The sequence below is a fragment of the Heteronotia binoei genome, chromosome 2, assembly GCF_032191835.1.
Source record: "Heteronotia binoei isolate CCM8104 ecotype False Entrance Well chromosome 2, APGP_CSIRO_Hbin_v1, whole genome shotgun sequence".
NCBI classification, from domain to species: domain Eukaryota; kingdom Metazoa; phylum Chordata; class Lepidosauria; order Squamata; family Gekkonidae; genus Heteronotia; species Heteronotia binoei.
Window position 1 is genome coordinate 83,208,267 of NC_083224.1, and position 25,412 is coordinate 83,233,678.

The window sequence follows — 25,412 nt, forward strand, 5'->3', positions numbered from 1 at the left end:
GGACCATCTCTCCCCATATATTCCCCAGAGGGTACTCAGATCTGGATCACAAAATCTATTAGAAATCCCCAGGCTGAGGGAGGCGAGATTGAAGGCTACCAGAGAAAGAGCCTTCTCTATTGCTGCCCCCCACTGGTGGAACCAACTCTCAGACGATGTTAGAACCTTGCGGGATCTTGCCCAATTCCGCAAGGCCTGCAAAATAATATTATTTCAAATGGCCTTCAACCAAAGTACATAGATGCCCAGCATCATGGCATGGAATTTAGCACCAAAACTGTTGTTTTAAAATTGCATTAATAATTTTAACTTGTAAATTGTTTAATTTTAACTGATATTATTGTAATTGTTTTTATTGTTTATTGTTTCATTGTTGATATTCAATGTTGTTAGCCACCCTGAGCCTGCTCTGGTGGGGAGGGTGGGATATAAATATGAAAAATAAATAAATAAATAAATAGGGTAAGTGAAGGGTTTGAGGAAAAAGTGAGAGTAACTTTCTTCTCTATTTTGCTGGATTTACTCATTTTTAAGTTTTTGTCAGTTACTATTCTATTCTTTTTCCTTTTTCCCTATTAATGGAGAAGAAATTCTTTAAATCTAAATACACACAAACTCACACCTGAAACTTTACATACAGTAATCAATTTGTCAATTATGTACAAAATATGATTCTTCCCCCCCCCCCAAAAAAATCAATCAGGGTTATTAGCTTAACAAACAAAATATGTCACAAAGTCAACATAACCAGCAATATTAGACCCCACAAACCACTCTCTCTCTCCCAACACCAGTTATTTACAGGTCCTTATATTTTATTTTACTAGTACAGCTTCAAGCTTGCACGTCTGTGTGTCTGTAATGTCTGTGTGCTTCCAAGAATGTAAACAAGCCCAGTTCTTTTCAACAGTTCATTTCCAGCTTCCAGCAAGAGAATCAGGTCAGTCCCAAAATATCCATAATCCACATAATTAACAGCAAAAAAGGTTCCACACACACACAAAAAAAGAGGAAAGCCAGAAATATAATCCACCAAAGAAAAAGGGTAAAACAAAAAGCCAAGACCAAGTTCACTGTAAATCCAATTTTAGGGCAGTCTTCACAAAACCAGTAGTAGTAAAGTTCTCAATGATGCATTTAATCAGTAAGCATAAATTCCAGAAAAAAAGCAGGAAAAACGTGGGGGGAAAAAGTATTGTAGTCCACTAGTGAGTTCATCAGGTATAGAGATTTATTTGTAATCCAACCAGATCAAAATACTTCTGTTTAACACTTCATGTAAGTAGTCTCAACAAGATAATATAGATCCATAATCCATCTCATTGTCCCATTATAAATGCAAAAGAATGTGTTTTATTTTCTGAAGCCAGTCACAGTTATTACACATCAGGTTCCCTTTGTGAGTAGATTTATATTATATAGTTTCAGTTTAAAGTACTCACAGAGGCAATGGAAGCTGCCTCTTTGTGTGTGTGTGTAGGGGGGGGGGAGAGGATCAGTTCCCAGTTCATCCCACCCTATGTTTTCAGGGAAAGTTCTCAAGGATAAAGTTTAAATCTTCCAGTTCAAAATGAGGTTCAAATTAGGTTGAATAAAAGCAGACCATGCTCAATTAGAAAACAAGGGTAATTTCCTCTGTAGCAGCATTAGTTTGAAACTGGAATAATTACTAAGACTTGGTTCAGGACCAGTAACTCACTCCAATTAAAAAACAAATAGAAAGTTATTTACAAAAGAGAAACATACATAAAAACATACTAGCAAAGGAAAGGAGTGCAGAGTACAGCAAAGAACACATAAAACAACAAACCTGTCTGACTAAGCACACCTACTACTGCTGCTGTTAACTAGCTTGTAGCTCCAAGGCTGCAGCAGGAAACCTAGCCATCTTCTGTGTCCCTCTGCACCTTCAGACCTCAAGCCTTCTGTGTGCGGGTACTTGAACCTTTCACCTGGGCTTCTTTCATAACAGCCCAGCTGTTAACTTCCTGATTAGCTAACCAATCACTATGCTTGACTAATCAAATAATACATCTAGGATGGATCCTTAAATCACTAGCTGTCCTGTAACTTCTTGAATTGTTATTGAGTCTAGATGGCTAGCTGTCAAACAATTAACATGACAGTTCCAGCTGCTATCTGTTGCAGTGCAAATAACCCACTTATAACTGCTAACAACTAATTATCTCAGATACTTTAAGTAATTTCCTAAAGGTACATTGCATGGGGTATTGACTTTTACAGAAAAAAAGGTATGAGATTTAAAAGCAAACACTTAAACACTGTTAAGACTGGTTTCTTAACAGGGGGCTTCCTGCTTTTCATGTGAGGAAAAAAATTCTGTGTGAAAACAGCCCTTTAAAGGTAAAGGTAGTCCCCTGTGCAAGCACCAGTTGTTTCTGACTCTGGGGTGTCGTCACATCACGACATTTTCACAGCAGACTTTTTATGGGGTGGTTTGCCATTGCCTTCCCCAATCATCTCCATTCCCACCCACCCCCAGCAAGCTGAGAACGCATTTTACCGACTTCAGAAGGATGGAAGGCTGAGTCAACCTTGAGCCGGCTACCTGAACCCAGCTTCCGCTGGGATCGAACTCAGGTTGTGAGCAGAGTTTCGACTGCAGTACATTAACCACTCTGCACCATGGGGCTCCTTAGAAGGAGCCTTTTACTCTTATTTAAATTGAAAACTGCAGGGTGTCTTCAGCTGGAGTGTTTGAGTTGAAACTCCACCCATAACCACCATGGGAAAGGGGTGCAGACTAGCTGCAAGGGCCAAACTAGATGCAGCATTCCATTTTAGGCTTTCAAATGGCAGCAGTGGCCCCATGGCAGATATGAAGATACCATCACATCGAGCTTTGGCCTAGGCCCTAGGCTTCATTTTCAAAATACCTGCTATTCCTTCTGCCTAATCCTTTAATGCTGCCCCCCCATTTTTCCCACCAAGCCACCAGCTGGCTAAGTAGAGAAAGGGAAAAGTGAGGGAAGGGAGAGCCCTAGCCATGGAGAGGGGGACTACTTAGCCATATCTACACTTTTGCACATGTACAAAAGGGGAAAGATAAGGAAGAGAGGGGGAAGTGAGTGCTATTTCTGCTTATTCCCATACAAGTTGCTGCTGCTGCTGCAATAGCAGTGCTTTTTCACAGTCTTATCTGGAAAGTCTCAGAAAGTTAGTAGTCAGAGCATATTGCTTTCATGATTAGTAAAGGTTTTAATAGGTTTTAAACATAAATACTTATGCTGTATGACTTTTTTGTTACGAACTAGGTAAAAAAATATTAATAGCAACTGCTTTTGATCCACTACAGTTTGGAAAGCAGAGTTAAAGAGGCACTGCACAAAACTTTTTGGGACAGTCTGAAAGAAGAGCTCTCCAAAATACCCCCAGACTATTCCCATGCTATCAGACTAATCCAAGAAATCAAAGAGGTAAATTATAACGGCGTAAAATGTAATGATTTGTTCTTTATCCCTTGAGTGTGTGAAAAGTATGTCATTCTCAAAGAATTCAGGTTTTCACGGCTGGTAACATTAGGGTTTGTAGAATCTTTCGGGATCAAGTGCCGTGTTCTACTGGAGAAAGTTTTCCTTCCAGACGTTTCGTTCTCAGCTGCGGAGAACATCCTCAGTGGCGTTGCAGCCGGAGCAGGCGCTCAGACCTTCTTGGCTGCTGTGCATTGAGTGGGGCCAGGGCTGCTGGAGAGCTGCTATTTGTAGGCTGGAGGGGGTGTGATGAAAGGGCAATTGGTTTGTGGATGTGCCCATTGTTTGGTGGGGCTTCCTGGAAGGGTAGTGATAAGGAAACTGGCTGTTGAATGTGACCATTGTTCTGTGTTAATTGCTGGGAAGGTTGGAAGGGGTTTGAAGATAAGGAAGATGGTTGTTGACTGTGCTGATTGTTCTGTGGAATTTGCTGGTTGTTCTGAGACTTTCTGCAATTTATAGTCTGTAGGGTGTTTTGCAGAGCTGGGTACCAAGATTGGTGGATGAAAATGCCTTCTTCCTTTCTGTTAAAATTGTGCTGGTGTTTGTAAATCTCAATAGCTTCTCTGTTCAGGCGAGTATGATAATGTGAGACCGTAGAAAGGACTTTAGTTCTTTCAAAGTGGATGACGTGGTCTCCTTCGTGAAGTGCATGTTCAGCTACAGCTGATTTTTCTGGCTGAAACAAGCGACAGTGTCTCTTGTGTTCGGTGAGACGGGTGTTGATACTACGTTGGGTAGTGCCAATGTAGACTGCACCACAGGAGCAGGGTATTTTGTAGACTCCAGGGGTTGAAAGTGTATCTCTCATATCTTTGGCCGAGCGCAGCATGTGGCGGATCTGTTGTGTGGGCTTGAAGACTGTGTCAACATTATGGCGTTTGAGAATTTTGCCAATGCGGTCGGTGACAGATTTTATGTAGGGCAGGAAGGCTGTACCCACATTTGTGTGTGGCTCGGGATTTGGTGTGGATGGTCTTCTGGGATGGAGGGCTCTACTAATTTCTTGTTGGGAGTATCCATTGGCCTGCAGTGACTGTTTGAGGCGGTGTAGTTCCTGTTGGAGTTGGCTTGGTTCACAGATGCGTGATGCACGGTGAATGAGGGTTTTTACAACAGTATGTTTTTGGCGAGGATGATGATTGGAATTCTTATTTAGATAGCGATCGGTGTGTGTGGGTTTCCTGAATACAGTGTGGCCAAGTTTTCCGTCATCTTTCCTGGTAATGAGAACGTCAAGAAAGGCAAGTTGACCATTGTTTTCTTTCTCCACGGTGAACTGGATACGAGGATGGACTGAATTCAGATGAAGGAAAAAGTTATTCAAAGCAGCCTCTCCATGACTCCAGATGGCAAAAACATCATCCACATATCGGAGCCAGCAACGTGGTTTTAGGAGGGCAGATCTTAGTGCTGTATCTTCGAAGGTTTCCATGTAAAAGTTAGCGATGACAGGGCTAAGGGGGCTTCCCATGGCAACTCCATCGATCTGTTCATAAAAGTTATTGTTCCATTGGAAGTAGGTAGTGGTGAGCACATGGTGGAATAGGGCAGTGATGTCATCAGGAAAGATGTGTTGTAGTTGAACAAGGGTTTCTTTGACGGGAACCATGGTGAACAACGAGACGACATAGAAGCTTACTAAAAGATGGCTTGGTTGGAGTTTTAAGGGTTTGATTTTTTCCAAAAAATGTGATGAGTCCCTAATGTAAGAGGTGGTGTTGCCCACAGGGGGTTGAAGAAGGCCAGTCAAGTGTTTGGCTATGGCGTAGGTAGGTGAGCCGATGGCGTTGACTATCGGTCGAAGAGGAACATTGGGTTTGTGGATCTTAGGTAGGCCATACAGTCTGGGGGGCAGAGCTTCAGACTTTCTGAGCAGGCGTTGATCCTCAATCGGTATTGAAAAGCCTTTGATGAACAGATTTGTTTTCCGAAGTATTCTTGTGGTGGGATCGCAGTGAAGTTTCCTGTATGTATCTGGCTTGAGAAGGTCCTGAATTTTATTATGGTAGTCTTCTGTATTGAGAATAACTGTGGCGTTTCCCTTATCCGCTGCAAGAACCAGTATGTCCTTGTCAGTGTTGAGGGTTTTTAGAGCTGATCTTTCTGCATGGGTGAGGTTGCTTTTTGAAGGTTTAGCGTGTTGTAAGATTCTTGATTATTCTCTTCTTATTTCTTCTGTAATGTGTCGTGGGAGGTTGCGAATACTGGCTTCAATGTTAGCGATAATGTCTTCTGTAGGAATTCTGGAAGGAGGGAATTCTGGAACTTCGCCATCAACACTGACAAGGACATACTGGTAACTATTTAATGTAGCTTGAGGAGGAGATATTTAAACAAAGATCATTCTGTCTGTCTGTTCAGAAACACTCCCATCCAGTTGGCCAGTTTATTAAAATCTCTGCCGATAGTGAGGATATAGTCGACTATAGAACGTTGCTTTCTGTGGCCAGTTTTGTGTTAAATCAAGTTATCTGGAGAATAATTTAGAAATTAAATGACTATTTTATTTATTTAGTATATGTTGTCAAAGGCTTTCATGCCCGGAGTCCATTGGTTGTTGTAGATTTTCCAGGCTGTGTGGCTGTGGTCTTGGCATTGTAAGACCTGACATTTTGCCAGCAACTGTGACTAGCATCCTCAGAGGTATAACCCAGAAAACTGGAGTTCTCTCTGAGTCATATTGAGAAGAAGTTGGTAGGCAGGTAATTTATATCTACTCAGGCAAGTGGGATATGGCTGAGTCATTACTTTGTGGGAGCTCCCTGGGCTGTGACATGCTAATGGAGGAGCTTACCTGAGGGGGTTCTGTTGTATATGGATTGGCTATTGAAATTCTAATCTTATCTGTAGTGCTGTTGTAAACTGTAGAGCATTTTGTGTTTTTCAGGTCTGGAAGCCATGCCCTATTCATTTTTAAACTTTCTTCCTTCATTTTGAAATGGTGTTTATGTTTGTGGACAAGAATAAAAGAACATGAAAGACACCGCAGACTTGGCCAACCTGAAAAATCAGCAGTGGCTGAATATAGCCTAACTCAAACAGGACACAGTATCTTATTCCAGGATACTGTAATGCTGGACAACACATCCAATTACCACGTTAGATTACACAGAGAAGCCATTGAAATCCATAAACATAAGCACAATTTCAACAGGAAGGAAGAAAGTTTCAAAATGAATAGGGCATGGCTTCCAGTCCTGAAAAACACAAAATGCTCTACAGTTTACAGCAACACTACAGATAAGATTAGAATTTCAATAGCCAATCCATATACAAAAGAGCCCCCTCAAGTAAGCTCCTCTATTAGCATATCACAGCCCAGGAAGCTCCCACAAGGTAATGACTCAGCCGTACTCCACCTGCCTGAGTAGATATAAATTACCTGCTTACCAACTTCTTCTCAATTTGACTCAGAGAGAACTCCAGTTTTCTGGGTTACACCTCTGAGGATTGTTAGAGAATTTGCACGCAGCAGAAGACACTGAAGAAGAGGGACAGGCAAACACAGGAATTAATAGATGAGAGAGACAACTGTATTCAACAATGGAATATATTTACCAGGGCAGTATCCAATATTCAGAGTCGTTGCCAGGCCAAAGTCATACACAGTACTCAGTTCACACAACAGTAGATAACAGTAAGTATACACAGAACGATCCAAGCACAGTAGCACAAGATCAACACAAGCAGTGTTTGCTGCCACCCGGACGGTAAGTTACACAGTACCCACAATCCTTACAGGCAGGAAGAGCAAGCTCACTGAGCTTCCCTAAATACACACATCAATCATGCAAGCTCACCAGAGGTTGCATCAGCTCTGTGAGTCAGCACAAAGCCTAATTACAGGTGAGGTCATTCCACCTTACCTCAGTAACAAGAAACAGCTGGGCCATGATGCAGCATGACTCAGCATGACATTTGCAGAAACAACATTACTATTACTAAGATGGAGTCAGTCAGCCATTTTAGGACTGATTTCCAACAAGGATGCCAGTCACAGTTGCTGGCAAAATGTTAGGATCTTCTTCGTGGTCTCTGTGCAGTCCCACACATGGGTTTTCCCGTCAGGACGAACCCTACCTCGGAGATTTTAAAAGCTAGCCTAGGCGTTATTTTTGGCGCGCACTCCCTTTCGCTCTGGGGAGCAGGCATCCACTGCGCATGCCTGGAGCGAGAGGGAGGCGCCCCACCCACTCAGTTTCTTTCCAACCGCCGCCCGGGATAGTCTTACCTCGCTGCGCTCCTCGTTTACCTCAGACATCTAGCCTTCGGTTTTTTCTCTTTTCATATCGCTATTCCGTCTCAAATTCTTCTTCTTACTATATTTTTCCTTAAAAAAAAAAAAAAAGTTCTACCCTTCTTTTTACCTCAGACCTCCTTTCTCCTTCCCCCCCCCTCCCCCGGGCGTATGGAAGGAAGGAGCAGTAAAATAACCTTTAAAAGGTGTTCGCGCTGCAGAGCGAAATTTCCTACTTCAGACGGGCACTCGCTTTGTTTGTTTTGCCTGGGAGATACTCACAAAGTGGACACTTGTGCGCATTGCCTTCAATTCGGCAAACAGGCGCGGAAAAATAGGGCCGCTAGACTACAAAGCCACCTCATTGCGTCTGCGCTTCGCCCTGAGATGTCGCAATCATCTTCTACAAGTAAGTCGCCTCCCCTTCTGTCTCCTCAAGGGGACGGCGCAACGTCGGCAGCTTCAATGGCCGTTGTCCCTAGCAAGCATAAGTCCGGCGACGCCGCTAAGACAGGCGACGGCATGAAATCGTCAGAATCAACAGCCGCTCCTACTAAAATGAAGAGCGGGAAGCATACTAAGAAGTCCCATGACCCTAAGCATAAGCATTCCGATTCGAAGGATCCGAAGGACTCGAGGAAAACTACCGACTCGACAAAGCACCCCGACCCGAAGAATCCGAAGGAGTCGAAGAAGACTTCCGACTCGACCAACCCTACGGATCAACACGCGAAGGTCCATCAGCCCGACGGCAAGCAATGTGATCCAATGGCGCATGGATCCATTGCCCATGAATCCGTTCTGGTGCCTCTGAACCCGACACCACCTCGGCAGCAGGAAGAAGTTATACCGATCCCTTCCAGATCTCCTTCTCTCCACGATTCCAACCAAGAGCCACTGACTGAAGAAGTCAGGGACCCGATGCAGTGGACCCGAAAACATCTCGACCCCAGAGTCTTTTCTGATATGTCGAATCCGACTCAGCAGTATCTACAGCACCGCCGTTACTCCGAACCTCGTCGGTTTCAACACAGGTCTCCTAGTATCAGCAGCCGATACCATCGTACCGGAGTTCCAGAGAGATCTCCAAGCAGGGGGAGGGATCGCTACCGTTACGACCCTAGATCTCGGTCTCCATCTATGTCCCCCAGACGACGTTACTATCGTTCGAGATCTCCATCTATGGACTACCACCAATGTTGCGGATACCATCACTCTCGGTACCGTTCAGAACACCATAGCGGCCGATCGAAGGAGACAACCCCTGTTCAACGGGTTAAACACTCATCGGATCCAACGTCTCCGACTCCCTCCGCTTCGACTTCCAAGCCGGGGCCGAAGCCGGATCCGAAGCAACAAAGCCCAATCAGACCTGACCCGGAGCTACCCGCACCGGACAACTCAGACGCTGAAACCGAAGCAGAATCCTCGGAGTCGATACACTCGATGTCTCCTCCTGGATCCCCTGCCTCGGATATTGCCAAACCCGCGGATTTGTCACCTTCCGAAGGGGCCAAGACATACCTGGACTTGATTGCCAACATGGCCTCTGCGCTTAACGTTACCCTTACCTCAGATGCACCCAAGGTAACAGACGTGGTACACGACTTGGTGCACTCTGATTTACCTGCTGGTTCCTTTCTGCCGATGTTACCGGTACACTTAGAAGCCATCAAAGAAGCTTGGGACAACCCAGCATCTATTCCCCCAACTTCAAAACGAATTGAATCCCTTTACAGGATCCAAGCAACGGAGTCGAAATTTTTATTCAGCCATCCGGCCCCGAACTCTCTGATAGTTCATTCTTCCTCTAAATCTAAGCAAACCCGCCACCCTGTACCTCCTGAGAAGGAAGGCAGGAAATTAGACACCCTAGGAAGGAAAATGTATTCAATTTCTACGGCAAATGCCAAAATCAACAATTATTTAGCATACTTTGCCGCGTATTCCCACAATATTTCCTCCCAACTAAATATGCTAGTCTCTGCCCTGCCTGAACCTTCCCAGAAACAAGCCTACAAATTGCTACAGGAGCTCAACAGGGTTTCAAAGCAACAGATAAATACTATTCGTCACTCCGTGGGGTGCACCTCAAAGGCGATGGCTGCCTCAATCGCCCTAAGAAGACACGCTTGGCTTCGGTCCTCGTCGCTGCAACCTGATATTAAGTTCAAAATCGAGGACCTCCCCTTCGACGGCCAAGGTCTCTTTAATGCCACAACAGACGATATACTTACCACCGTTGACGACAGCCGCAAAAGAGCAAAAAGGCTCGGGGTAGCGCAACAACAACAGCAGAGCTATAAGCCCAGATCATGGAAACCAACGTCGTTCAAACGTTCCAGATCTCCTCGACAATCTGAATACTGGAAACGTAAGGCTCCTCCTCCGAAGCAATCCTTTAACCAGAGACAGCAGAGACCACAACCACCTAAAAAGGCTGCGTCTTCATCAAAGCAGTCTCTTTGACTTTCTACCAATCCAACACATTTCCAGACTTCTCCCATTTCACGACAACTGGCAACGAATAACCACGGACAAATGGGTTTTAAACATCATTTTGAGAGGCTACTCCATAGAGTTCCAAACACCACCAACGAAACATCACTTTGTTTCAACCCCCCCATCCCCTTCCCTTCAGGAAGAAATCGACACCTTAACAGCCAAGGCGGCTATAGAGCCTGTCCCAGACCAGTACCATCGGACGGGATTTTATTCCCGGTACTTTCTAGTTCCCAAAAGGGATGGGGGACAGCGCCCGATTTTGGATCTAAGAGCCCTAAACAAATTCATCCGTCACAGAAAATTCAGAATGATCACCTTACAATCGATTCTGCCCTTAATCCCTCGGAACTCTTGGATGGCACTGGTAGATTTACAGGACGCATACTTCCACCTGACAATACACCAATGCCACAGAAAGTTCCTGCGTTTCGCCGTGGGCAACAACCACTACCAGTTTCGAGCCCTACCCTTCGGACTCTCCACAGCACCACGGACATTCACGAAATGTATGGCGGTAATTGCGGCATACCTCAGGCAACGCGGAATTGCAACTTACCCATACATAGACGATTGGCTCCTCGTGGGAGCTTCGAGGGCACAGTTGATGAAGGACATTTCAATAACACTTGCGCTCTTAGCAGAACTGGGCCTCCAGGTCAATCAACAAAAGTCAAACTTGACCCCAACTCAGGACATCCATTTTATAGGGTCTCGCTTATGCACCACGGACCACAAGGCATACCTTCCTGTGGACAGGATATCCTCCATTCAGACGCTGGCCACACATATAATTCAACAACCCAAGCAAACGGCCTTCAACATTCAGCGCATGTTAGGACTTATGGCAGCCACGACTGCAGTTTTAACACACGCAAGACTACGCATGCGAACCCTGCAAATCTGGTTCGTCCGTGCATTTCGTCCCCAACACCAGTCTCAACGAACCGTCCTCACTGTTCCAAACCACATCCTCCCCTCGCTCGAATGGTGGACAGTACGAGCTCACCTGCTTGCAGGAATGCCATTTTTAAGGCCAAGCCCATCAGCAGTGGTCACAACAGACGCCTCGAGGTGGGGTTGGGGAGCCCATCTCGACACACTCACTGTCCAAGGGCAATGGACGCCTTACGAACAGTCGCTCCACATCAATTGCTTAGAGCTTCTAGCTGTTCACAGAGCTTTAAAATCGTTCCTCCCATCTCTTCAAGGCCGACATGTACAGATCGCTTCAGACAATGTGGCGACGGTGTTTTATATAAACAGGCAAGGAGGGACTGCGTCCACCCGTCTTTGCAAAAGAGCAATGCACCTTTGGCACTGGAGTATTGCTCACCGGATCCATCTCACTGCGGTACATCTTCCTGGCGTCCAGAATGCTCAAGCGGACAGGCTGAGCAGACATCTCATCAACGACCACGAGTGGTCACTCCACAGGTCATATCTTCTGCCAGTATTCCGGAAATTCGGAACCCCCTTAATAGATGCGTTTGCTGCACCAGACAATGCACAGTGTGCTCTCTTTTTTATGAGAGGTCCGCCCTCACAACAGTCTGCAGGGGATGCCTTCATACAGACATGGACCGGTCCACTACACTTCCTCTTCCCACCCTTCCCACTGATAACACGATGTACACAGAAAATTCAACTGGACAATACAGATTGCATTCTAGTGACACCATGGTGGCCACGCCAGCCATGGTTCACAACCCTCCTTTTTCTGTCAAAAAATACTTACCATCACTTCCCTCTGGCACAGAACCTCCTGTCTCAGCAGGACGGCAGGGTTCTCCATCACGACCCGAACAGGCTTCGCTTAACAGCTTGGAGGATATGTTCTCAGACTTTCCTGAAGGAGTAAGACATGTTCTCTTAAATGCGCGGAAACCATCCACGAGAAAGTCATACTCCATGAAGTGGAAAAGATTTTCCATCTACGCTACCAAGCATAACTTCAGACCCCTATCTGCTTCCATACCCCAAATCTTGGCATATACACTGTCTTTGTCGGAAAAGGGCCTCACTTACTCATCTTTGAAGGTGCACCTTGCAGCAATCTCAGCTTTTCACCCGCATGTACAGGGTCGAACTGTTTTTTCACACCCTGCTGCGAAATCCTTTTTAAAAGGAATCTTACATTTGCACCCACCATTGCGACAAATGTACCCTAGCTGGAGTTTATCACTAGTGCTAAGCCAGCTGGTAAAACCGCCCTTCGAACCTATGGCTACGATACCGCTTCACCTTCTCTCATGGAAAACGGCACTATTAGTCGCACTCACCTCTGCTAAGAGAACAAGTGATATTTGTGCGTTTAGAGCAGACACACCTTACACCATCTTTCACCACGATAGGGTGGTGTTACGACCAGATCCTGCCTTCTTACCCAAGGTGGTTTCCGCATTTCATTTGCACAGAGTCACAACCTTACCTGCCTTTTTCCAACGTCCTACGGACAAAGGTCAAGAAGCTCTACACTGCCTAGATGTTAGAAGAGCACTCGCTTACTATATAGATAGAACAGCATCGTTCCGTACGGACTCCAGACTTTTTGTGGCCTACGGCCGCCATAATAAAGGAAGAAAGATATCTACACAGAGACTGTCAAAATGGTTGGTTGCTGCTATAGAGCTCTGCTACAAACTCGCAAAGCAACCAGTCCCGTCTGCTGTACGAGCTCATTCCACAAGAGCCTTGTCAACGTCATCTGCCCTTGCCAGGGGTGTGTCCATGGAAGACATTTGCGCTGCTGCCGCCTGGTCTTCCCCTTCGACCTTTGCCATGCACTACGCTTTGGACGTTCGTGCTAGGCGAGATGCATCCTTCGGACAGGCAGTACTCCGCTCTATCTTTGACTGATGATGCGGTTTCGTTTTGGTGAGTACTTGCTTACCTTGTACTCTGCTATGTGCTGACTGTGTTGCACTAACCTTTGCATTATTCTTTTCTTCAACTCTAGTGCCAGCACCCACCACCTTGCAGGTCAGCTTATCAGTCACCCATGTGTGGGACTGCACAGAGACCACGAAGAAGATAAACAGGTTACTCACCTGTAATTGATGATCTTCGAGTGGTCATCTGTGCAGTCACACACGCCCGCCCAGCCATCCCCGCTGCTGGCTACTGGTCCTATATAACCGCTCACCTACGGTGTCAGCGGCGGGGAAAGAAACTGAGTGGGTGGGGCGCCTCCCTCTCGCTCCAGGCATGCGCAGTGGATGCCTGCTCCCCAGAGCAAAAGGGAGTGCGCGCCAAAAATAACGCCTAGGCTAGCTTTTAAAATCTCCGAGGTAGGGTTCGTCCTGACGGGAAAACCCATGTGTGTGACTGCACAGATGACCACTCGAAGATCATCAATTACAGGTGAGTAACCTGTTTTTTCACAGTGCTAAGACCATGGCCACACAACCTGGAAAATCTAAAACCAATATCTATTTATTGTTTTGTTACTTGTAGTACTATATTACCTTTGATTCTGAGCATTCTGGATCACAGATCTGTATGAACATTTCTTGTGCAAATAGTCATATTTTGTTTTGTGTAGAGCCTGCTATCCCTGATCCTGCCTCGGCAGACTCGATTGCGAAATCAGATTGAGGATGCTCTGGACATGGAGCTGATAAAGCAGGAGGCTGAGCATGGGGCTTTGGACATTCCCAGCCTTACCACATATGTCTTGGGTATGATGGCAATGCTTTGTGCACCTATCAGAGATGAGGAAATACAGAGACTTCGAAGCATATCAGATCCTGTACATCTTCTCAGGTAAGTACTGTCGGTTTGGACAAAGATAATTATGTACATCAGGAGTTGCCAGCCCTTCTTTAATGATAGCTACTTCAAAGTATTGAAAAATATACTGAGCAACCCTTCCTGTCATGTTGCTATGTTCTGCTGTATGCTAGAAGCAGAACATGGAAGAGAAAGATCACCAGAATCAAAGCTATCAAGATAAGCAGTACAAAGGAATATACTAGGAAATATTTATTTTGAAAGAAAATGCCTAGAACAGATCTCTTTGTGATCTTTTTGTGGCTCTGGATGCGTGAGCTACTCTACAACAGCTAAGAAGCTACTAGAAACTTACAAGCTACCAGTTGGAAATAGTTGTTTTAAGTATATTCTTTACCAAAGTTATGCCAAAAGAAGATAATTACCTTAGGATCTTAGATATATATGATCCCTGGGATTTTTAAAATATGAAGGCTGTCACATCAGAATGGTTTATGGGTTTGGGAGAGTGTAGATATGTATCTTTGTACTGTGTTTAGCCATCCGCTGTCTGGTAAACTTTCAATGTAAAATAAACATGTATTGAAGCACCAAATTTCATAAAGTTAACATAGGTATCCTACACATAGATTACGTATGGCAATGCTCAACCTGTTGTTCCAAAAATGTATTGATGGCAGCAAGCACTTTTGTAAAAATACATCTCTCTTTTTGTTTGTATTTTGTCAAGAGTTTATTGAAGTGTTGAAATAGGAAAAGTGAAAACAGAAATTTAATAATATTTTCAATAAACATTATATGTCAAAACACAGGGCTGCATCCAGGAAAGGCAACAGTGTGGCTTTTTTCTATGTTCTGGGAAAGCTGATCCCCAGGGTCACAGAACTTGCATGGACTTGGTAGTGTAGAGGTAAAGTGAAGAGGTGGAAGGAGTTGAAATCACCTTCTCATAAGAACATAAGAGAAGCCATGTTAGGTCAGGCCAATGGCCAACAATCTGTGTCACACAGTGGCAATTTTTATATATATATATATATATATATATATATATATATATATATATATATACACACACACACACACACACACACACTGTGGCTAATAACACACACACTGATGGACCTCTGCTCCATATTTTTATCGAAACCCCTGTTGAAGGTGGCTATGCTTGTGGCCGCCACCACCTCCTGTGGCAGTGAATTCCACATGTTAATCACCCTTTAGGTAAAGAAGTACTTCCTTTTATCCGTTTTAACCTATCTACTCAGCAATTTCATTGAATGCCCATGAGTTCTTGTATTATGAGAAAGGGAAAAAAGGACTTCTTTTTCTACTTTCTCCATCCAATGCATTATCTTGTAAACCTCTATCATGTCACCCCACAGTCGACGTTTCTCCAAGCTAAAGAGTCCCAAGTGTTTCAACCTTTCTTCACAGGGAAAGTATTTCTTCATAGGGAAAATTCATTCAGCTTCTCCGCCATTTCTCTATCCTCCTTCAGTAATCCTTTTACCCCATGGTCATCCAAGGGCCCCACTGCCTCTCTGGCTGGTTTCCTGCTTCTAATATATTTGAAGAAATTTTCATTGTTGGTCTTTATGTTTTTTGCAATATGCTCCTCATAGTCCCTTTTTGCCTGCCTGATCACTGTCTTGCATTTGATTTGCCACAGCCTGTGTTCCCTTTTACTAATCTCACTTGGACTGGCTTTCCACTGCTTAAAGGAGTCCTTCTTACCTGTTACAGCTTCCATTACTTTGTTTGTTAACCGTGCAGGCATTTTCTTATGTCTGTTTGTGCCTTTCCTAACTTGTGGTATGTGTTTTATCTGAGCTTCTAGGATTATAGTTTTAAATAGTCTCCAAGCTTCCCCAAGGGTTTTGACTGTATTTACCTTTCTTTTCAGTTTCCTCCTCACATGCCTCCTCATCTCAGTGAATTTACCCCTTTTAAAGTTAAACGTGGTTATGGCGATCTTTTTTGGCAACTCCTTATTTATACAACCGGTGAAATCAATAACATTATGGTCACTGCTCCCAAGTGGCGCAATCACTTTTACATTTCTCACCAAGTCTTGGGCATTACTTAGGACCAAATCCAGGATCGTCCCACCCCTGGTAGGTTCTGAGACCATCTGCTCCATAGCACAGTCATTGAGAGCATCAAGAAACTCAATCTCTTTCTCTTGACCAGAACATATATTGACCCAATCAATCTGCAGGTAGGAGACTATTTTTCTTCTCAGAATGTTGTTTCCTCAATTCCAACGTCTAATTACTTTGCTTGCTTAGCTGCAGTCACTGAAGCTGACCCCTCCCCCCCCATTTTCTCCTTCAAAAATTCAGCCTGAAGCAAATGGCATCACAGAAAGAGAAGACTCTAGTGCAGGCATGTCCAACTTCGAACAGGTCATGATCTATTTTTTCCAGGCAAAAGTGCTGGTGATCTACCACCATGAAAATTAAGTTTCAAATTAGTTTCAAATTAGATTTTAACCCACCAAAGTTGGGTTCCACTGCCCCCTCCCCCTTATTTACAATGCACCTTCTGTCATTTACTGGTAAGCAAAATAAGCAAAAACAAAACAGAGAGATGAAGATCCAGAAAGAACTGCAAACAGTTTTCCTTATATTTTTATTGTTATAACTTTCTTTAACTGTCTTAATAACTTTCTTTAACTTTTATTGAGTAATTTGTGTTAAATGTAGGTCAAGTATTGATCCTGGCTGATCTTGCGCAATCTTTAAAACTTCGCTCTTGCTGATTAGTGAGATGACTGAGCCTGCATTTCATCCACCAGCTTTTTGAAGTTGGATGACTATTGCGTGAGGGCCAGTCTCAGGGACTCCTGGAGATGTTCATCTGTCATGTTGGAACTTTTCTATGTAAAAATATGCAACTAAATTAAACAGAAAGAATTGCAGAGTTTGACGGGACGTGAAGTTACTTCTAAAGTTAAATATTTAGGTTTAGAAATAAGAATGAAGAATATTGATTTGTACAAAAATAATTATGAAAAGTTATGGTGTAAGATGGATGAGGACATGGTGAAATGGAATAGACTTAATCTGTCTTTGTTGGGTAGGATTGCTGCAATTAAGATGAACATTTTGCCAAGAATAATGTATTTGTTTCAAACTACTCCAATTGTGAAAGATAGTAAACAATTTAATAAATGGCAAAGGAAGATCTCAGAATTTGTATGGGCTGGGAAAAAACCAAGGATCAAGATGAAAATTTTAACAGATGCTAAAGAGAGGGGAGGATTTCAGCTTCCAGATTTAAGATTATATCATGATGCAGTTTGTTTGGCGTGGATAAAGGATTGGATGATGTTGTTAAATAAAAAACTTTTATTGCTAGAAGCTCATGGAAACAAATTTGGCTGGCATGCTTATATGTACTATGGGGAAAAAAAGATGGATGGTTTTTTTCCTCACCATTATATCAGAAATAATTTGTTAAATACATGGATAAAGTACAAGAAATATGGTGATGAAAGAAAGCCGTTATGGATAGTACCAGCAGAAGTAATAAAAATAACGGTTGAATCTGATGAAGAGAGAGGGTTGTCTTATAATCAATTACTAAAGATCCAAGGTGATAAAGTTGAATTAAAATCTGCTGAAGAGCTGAACAACAAGTATGACTGGTTTCAAATGCAACAAATAAAAAGTTTGATGGAAAACTATATTAAATCTGAAGGAATTAGATGCGAACAAACAGAAACGGAAAAGGTTCTGCTTGGAGATAATGAAAAATTAATACCGAAAATATATAAGTTATTGTTGAAGTGGTCTACAGAAGAAGAAGTAGTAAAATCTCAAATGATTGAAATGGGCAATTAATGCAAACAAGGAAATACAGATGGATACATGGGAATATCTTTGGAAGATCTCTATGAGAATATCAACATGTCAGAGTATTAAAGAGAATTGTTTTAAGATGATGTATAGGTGGTATATGACTCTAAAAATTGGCAAAGATGAGTAAAAAGATGTCGGATAGATGTTGGAAATGTAAGAAACATGAAGGTTCTTTTTATCATATGTGGTGGACATGTGGAAGAGCGAAAAAGTTCTGGATGATAAACAAGAAATATCTACCATTCTGGGATATGACTTCAAGAAAGTAGCAGAGACTTTTCTGTTGGGATTACAAATGGAAAAATTTCCAAAAGAAGATAGAACTTTAATTTGGTTCTTGCTCTCAGCTGCTAGGACATTGTATGCGCAGTTGTGGAAGCAAGAAAAAATACCAAAGAAATGGGATTGGATTGTGAAAGTTTTATCGTGGAGTGAGATGGATAAACTAACAAGAATTCTAAGAGACTGATTTGGAAGTGTTTAAAAGGGAGTGGAAGAAATTTAGAGGTTATGTAGAGAAAGAATGGAACGTAAAAAGACATTGGACAATTTTTTAATAATGAGTACTAGAAAAAGGTAGAATATGAATTTTGATTGTTATAGTTAAAGGTACCTTTATAAGTGAACTTTAAGTATATAACTTCGGCGGGAGTCTAGTAACGGAGGGAGGGGGATTAGAAAATATCATATGGGTTAGGGATAGAGATGATATAAATGGATATTGTTACCATATGCTATTGATAAAATTGTTTAAAATGAAAAAGTGAATGAGATACAAGAAAAAAAACCCAGTTACCACTAACTTGGCAAGAAGCTAATATCACTGTAATACACAAAAAAGGGAATGATCCATTACTACCACAATCTTATAGACCAATTTTATAGCCAAGGCATAATTTCAAATGAAGGAAAATGTTAGAATTCTGTCACTGGGAGCTTCCATCAAAAATGGCAGAGGGTCTGTAATCTTTCATTAAAAATCTGCCTCCATTCCTGAGGGCTGAAAGATAGCTAATGTTACCCCCATCTTTAAAAAGGGTTCTAGAGGAGATCCAGGAAATTACACGCCAATCAGTCTGATGTCAATACTGGGAAAGTTGGTGGAAGCCGTTATTAAAGAGAGAATGAGTAGGCACATTGATGAACAAAAGCTATTGAGGAAGACTCAGCATGGTTTCTGTAAGGAATAATCTTGTCTCACTAACCTGTTAGAGTTCTTTGAGGGGGTAAACAAACAAGGGGGACCCAATAGATGTGGTTTACCTTGACCTCTTGAAATCTAGGCTCAATAGTCATGTGGTAAAAGGACAAGTGCTCTTGTGGATCAAAAAGTGGCTAATAGGAAACAGTGAGTATAAATGGGCAATTTTTACAGTGGAAGGTGGTAAGCAGTGGGGTAGCACAGGGCTCAGTACTGGGTCTGATGATTTTTAGCTTGATCATTAATGATATGGAGTTGGGAGTGTGCAGCAAAGTAGCTGAGTTTGCAGATGATGCTAAATGGTTCAGGATGGTGAGAACCAGGGAGGATTGTGAGGCACTCTAAAGGGATCTGTCAAGGCTGGGTGAGTGGGTGTCAACGTGGCCAATGAGGTTCATTGTGGCCAAGTGCAAAGTAATGCATATTTTAGCCAAAAATCCTAACTAAAACTAGTTAGGGGTGTGAACTGATGGAGACTGACACACTTGGAGCCGTAGTAGATAATTCACTGAAAATGTCAAGACAGTGTGTGACTGCAGTAAAAAAAGGCCAATGCTATGCTGGGAATTATTAGAAAGGGAATTGAAAAAAAAATCAGACAGTATCATAATGCCCCTGTATAAATCGATGGTGCGGCCTCATTTGGAATACTGTGTACAGTTCTGGTTACCGCACCTCAAAAGATATAGCATTGGAAAAAGTGCAGAAAAAGGCAACTACAACTGGCTGCAGCAAAGCACATGATTGATGTCTCAGCAAGAACCATCACTTAAGAACATAAGAACATAAGAGAAGCCATGTTGGATCAGGCCAACAGCCTATCCAGTCCAACACTCTGTGTCACACAGTGGCAAAAAAATTTATATATACACACTGTGGCTAATAGCCACTGATGGACCTGTGCTCCATATTTTTATCTAAACCCCTCTTGAAGGTGGCTATACTTGTGGCCATCACCTCCTGTGGCAGTGAATTCCACATGTTAACCACCCTTTGGGTGAAGAAGTACTTCCTTTTATCCGTTAAAATGGATAAAAGGAAGTACTTCTTCTGCCGTCTGCTTCCGTCGCCACTCCTGGATCAGATCCACGGCCCTCTGCCGTCTGCCTCCGTCGCCACTCCTGGATCAGATCCACAGCCCTCCAGCAGGACACCAGGGCTTTCGTTGAAGATCTGCCCTTCGAGGGCGAAGGCCTGTTCAGCTCTACCACCGACAATGAGCTCCAAGAAATGGATAAAAGTATAAAAACTTCCAGGCACCTGGGCGTACCGCATCTTCCAGAGCTGCAAAACAGAAACAGTGGCACAAGCCTTGGGCAAAGAAGCCGTACCAAAAGTTCTCCCCAGAACAGCAGTGGAGACCTCACTCTGCTCAACCTGAGAGTAGGTCCCCATACAGGGGGAACAACAGAAACTGTTACGCTTCAGCACAGATCACCGGCACTCGCCCTCAAAAGCAGGGCCTTTGACTTTCTGGCAGCAGGCGTCACCGTCCTCTCTTCCTCTTCGTCTATCCGCCTCTGCCCATTCCTGTCGGCCTGTGAGTCCATCACTACAGACTGGTGGGTGCTTTCCATCATAGCGGAAGGCTACAAAATAGATTTTGCTCAGATTCCAAACCAATCTGTGGTAATTACCACTCCCTTTTCCCCACCTCTGCTGGTGGAGGTGAGGAACCTCTTACAGAAACAAGCCATAGAGAGGGTCCCGATGGAGGCCAGGACGGGAGGCTTCTACTCTCGTTACTTCCTGGTTCCCAAGTGGGACGGGGGTCTAAGACCAATCATGGATCTTCGGAATCTGAACAAATTTATTTTGTACCAGATGTTCAGAATGTCCACTCTGCAAACAATTCTGCCCCTCATCAACCAAGGGGATTGGTTGGCAACGCTGGACCTCAAGGATGCATACTTCCACTTCAGCATCCATCCTGGGTTTAGTTGTTTCCTTCGGTTTGCAGTACGTTCTCAGCACTTCCAGTTCAAGGCTCTTCCGTTCAGTCTGTCCACTGCACCTCGGGTGTTCACGAAGATGATGAGCGTTGTGGCTGCCCATCTTCGGCTTCCAGAAATAGTCATCTTTCCATACATCGACGACTGGCTCTTTTTGGCGGAGTCGAAAGAGAGTTTGTCATCCCACATTGCCATCATTCTTCGTCTTCCCGACACCTTGGGTCTGCAGGTCAATTAGGAGAAATCACACTTTACTCCATCAAGGACAGTTCAGTTCATAGGGGCTTTGCTGGATACGAACATTCATTGCACGTTTCTGCCTCAGCAGAGAGCGATGGACATTATCAACCTTGTTGAACTTCTGCAGAGTCGAAAGTGGGGCACGGCGCAGCAGCTGCAGCGGATGCTGGGGCTGATGGTGGCGACTACAAGCGTGCTGCTCTTTGCGAAGCTGAGGATGAGATGCCTACAGCTTTGGTTCCTTCGTCAGTTTTGACCATTAAGGGACTCACCTCGAAAAAGGTTTGTAATTCCACCTGTGACACTTCAAACACTGCAATGGTGGAAGTCAAAGGACATTTGTCAGGGAGCTCCCTTCCATCTACTTGCACCAACTGTGACTATCACAGCAGATGCGTCTTTATGGGGTTGGGGGGCCCACATGGACGATCTGTGTATGTGTGTGGGGGGGTCCTTGGCCTTTGAAATTGACTCACTGCCACATAAATTACTTGGAACTGCTGGCAGTTCACTTTGTTCTTCGGTCTTTCCGCCCCATGGTGGTGGGGAAGATTGTTGCTCTCCTAACAGACAACACCACTGCCCTGTGTTACATCAACCGACAGGGAGGGACAGTCTCTCGACGGCGTTGTGCGCTGGCACTGGATCCGTGGTTGGAATGCCTGGACCACGACATCTTTGTGAAGGCAGCGCGACTCCCAGGGGTCCTCAACTTGCAAGCAGACTCCCTCAGGGGTGCGGCTTCCCCCCACGAGTGGGAGTTACAGTGGCGCTTCGTTCAACCCGTGTTTCAGCTCTGGGGGTATCCTCAGGTGGATGTCTTTGCCACAGCCGAAAACCAGAAGTGTCCTCTGTTTTGCTCCAGAGGGGGCTCACATCCAGAATTGTTTGGAGACGGTCTGCTGTTCCCGTGGGAAGGTCGGTTCCTTTATCTGTTTCTTTATCTATTCCCACCTCTGCCACTACTGACAAGGGTGGTCAACAAGATCGCAAGAGAGAGACCATGCTGTATCCTGGTGACTCCCTGGTGGCCTCGCCAGAACTTGCTCCCAATCCTGCTCCAACTGGCGAGGGGGGTCTTCTACCAGTTTTCAGTGGAACCAGACCTTCTGTCTGCTCTGGACGGTCATGTACTCCATCACAATGTGCCCCACCTGAAGCTGACAGCGTGGTTCATCGACCCTGTGGGTTCTCCAGCAGAGTTCCACATTTTTTCTTGAACAGCAGGAAACTTTCTACCCGCGCTTCCTATGATAGGAAGTGGAGTTGGTTTCTGCAGTTCTTAGTTGATCCCTCAGTTTCACCCCAAAAGGTGGGATTGTCGGTAATTTTTGAGTTTTTGTTATTTCTGGTGGATACTGGCCTTGTTTTTTCTTCCATCAAGGTTTATTTGGCAGCAATTTCTGCGTTCCATGAAACAGTTGAGGGGCGCTCTGTTTTTGCACACCCTCATTCTAAGAGGTTTTTGAAGGGTTTGCTTAGGCTTCATCCTCCATCGAGATCACCCCCACAGTTGTGGGATTTGACTTTAGTGTTGGACAGGCTGACTCGACGTCCTTTTGAGCCAATGGCCAAATGTTTGTTACAGCTTCTATTTTGGAAGACTGCTTTTTTGGTAGCCATCACATCAGCACGCCATGCAGGGGAGCTCACGGCTATGCATTGTGACTACCCATATCTAGTTTTTCAGGAGGCTGGAGTGTCATTAGCTCCTGATATTTCTTTTCTCCCCAAGGTGGTTTCTCAGTTCCACCTCAACTTAGAAGTTTGGTTGCCCACTTTTCATCCTACACCTTCCTCGGAGGAGGAACTTAGGTTGCATGCTCTAGATGTGAAGCATGCTTTATTGTTTTATTTAAGTCGCTCCAAGAGTTTTCGTAAGGATCAGCAGCTTTTTGTTTCTTATGCTGCTCCTAGGTTAGGTTCCAGGATATTGTCCCAGCGGCTTTCAAAATGGCTCACTGAGACTATTGAACTGTGTTATTTGTTGGCAAAGAAGCCGTTACCTGGGCCTATTAGCGGACACTCTACAAGAGCGATGGCGACGTTGGTGGCGTTCCTCAAAGGCGTTTCCCTGACGGACGTTTGCAAGCCTGCCATCTGGTCCTCTCCGCATGCCTTTATGAAGCACTACGCGCTGGACATGCATGCTCAGCAGAGGACTCGTTTGGGAACTGTGGTGTAGCAAGCTGTTTCTTCCGGTTGACCGTCTTCCCGCCTCCAGGTATGTCTTGCTTGCTAATCTCCCATGAGTGTAAAGCACAGAGACCACGAAGAAGATAGACTGGTTGCTTACCTGTAACTGTAGATCTTCGAGTGGTCATCTGTGCATTCACACTACCCGCCCTGCTTCCCCACTGCTGACGGTCTCCCTCCAGTAGGGGCTTCCAGCAGTCAGGAAGGAACTGGCGGGATCCTTGCTCTGGTGCCGGCGAGCATGTGCATTGGGACGCCTGCGCATGCCCGTTGGTGTCGAGTGCGAAAAAATCCCGGGCTTTTTAGGTACTGATTCGGGGATCGGCAGAGGCGCTGTATCCCGTGAGTGTGAATGCACAGATGACCACTCGAAGATCTACAGTTACAGGTAAGCAACCTGTCTTATGTTTTTAAGAACAGCTTTTAATATTTACAATTTGCTTAAAGATAATTTGATTTAATATAATTTTAGCTTTTTTGGATTGACCTTGATATTTCTCCATACAAGGTTTTTTTCCAACCTCTTTGGTTAACTGGTTTGTTCTGGGTTGAAATTCTTATCTCCTCCCTATTGTTCTTTTGTTTTTCTATAAGCAGACAAAAGATTTCAGATCTCCCCTACGTGGGGGGCCTGGAGGATAAAATTTTAGAAGGGGGAGCGTGGGGCTTGGCTACTTGTTCCCTCCATCAGCCAGCTCGGCCCCAGCAGCAGGATTCACCAAGCAGAGAAGGGACTTCTCTTCCCTCCCACCTTGATCATTAAGCTGTAGGAGAAAAATTGTTGATCTCAGGGCAGCTAATCAACTGCCTGCCTGCTTGCGCTCACACTGTCTCACTCCCTGCCCTTGCCATGGTCTTTTTCTCTCACTTCCCTACCAATGCCAGGTGAGAGGAGGAGAGCAAGAAGAGGAAAAGGGTGACCAACAGTGAGCACTGGGTCTAGAGTTGGAAGTTAAACCTTCTCCTTGCAGCAGGACTTCCTCCCAACTCAAGCATGCCCAGGATTGCAGCCTCTGGCTCTTTTTGAAGAAATTGTGTGTGTGTGTATTAGCGGGGGGTGGGGGGGTTTATAAACCTTGGCTTCCAAATTCTCACTCAGAGGCCAGATGGTTGCTGGGACCCTGAGCGGCCAAGAAAGTCACATTCCAGTGCCAGAGCCCCGTCTGTACCGCAGCCTGTCTCTGCCGGTATCCAGAAAAAAGCCCAAAGGGAAAAAGCTCACAGAAAAACCCCCACGGTCATAAATGCTCAGGAAAAATGCCTCCACCGTCAGCAGTGGGGAAGCAGGGCGGGTAGTGTGAATGCACAGATGACCACTCGAAGATGCAAAAAAGGCCACACGGGAAAAAGCCCATAAAGAAGAAAGCCCATACAGAAAAAGCCCACATGGAAAGAAGCCCACATGGGAAAATACCATGTAAAGCACTATAGACATTTGTAATTGTGGATAACCTCCATTTATGAGAATGAACAGGTATTATCTATATTTTATGTTATTTTAGGATCAAAATATATTCACATGCAACAATTTGTGTTTTGATTTTTATTAAGTATAATTAATATTTTTGCTAAGTTATTTGTATATTTGATGGATTGCAGAGGGACCAGGCTTTTCAAATGGCTGACGCATGGGAGTAGGAGAGGTAGGAGGCGGCCTAGGGTGCCACCTCAACTACAGGGCACCGCTAGGTGTCCCCACCCTCCGCCCTGCAGCTCTCAGCTTCCCAGGTCACAGACCTGAGAAGCTGAGAGTGGCTGAATGGCGTGTTGGTGACGCTTTTCTTCAAGCCTGGCTTTCCTTGCAAGAGAAGCCGAGCTCGGAGGGCAGTGAGCCCTGCTCGGCTGCTCTTGCCTTAATGAGCAGGGCGCGTTCTTCTTCTCCAAGCTCGGCTTTCCTTGCAAGGGAAGCCGAGCAGGTGCAGCAGCACGACAGGGGAGTGCAGCGACCCGCGCCCTCGCTCTTGGAAGCAATGTGAAACTGCCCTTCTGAGA

General features: G+C 44.6%; 1 protein-coding gene across 2 annotated transcripts in view; it reads left to right on the top strand.

The window, feature by feature from the left end:
* TCP11 (t-complex 11) overlaps window positions 1-25,412 on the top strand; it is a 154,361-nt gene that overhangs the window by 58,966 nt on the left and 69,983 nt on the right. For both annotated transcript variants that reach the window (XM_060231473.1, XM_060231474.1), the window contains exons 4-5: window positions 3,317-3,437; window positions 13,778-13,998. In XM_060231473.1, the coding sequence (XP_060087456.1) occupies window positions 3,317-3,437; window positions 13,778-13,998 (342 nt within the window). The remainder of the gene's footprint in view (window positions 1-3,316; window positions 3,438-13,777; window positions 13,999-25,412) is intronic.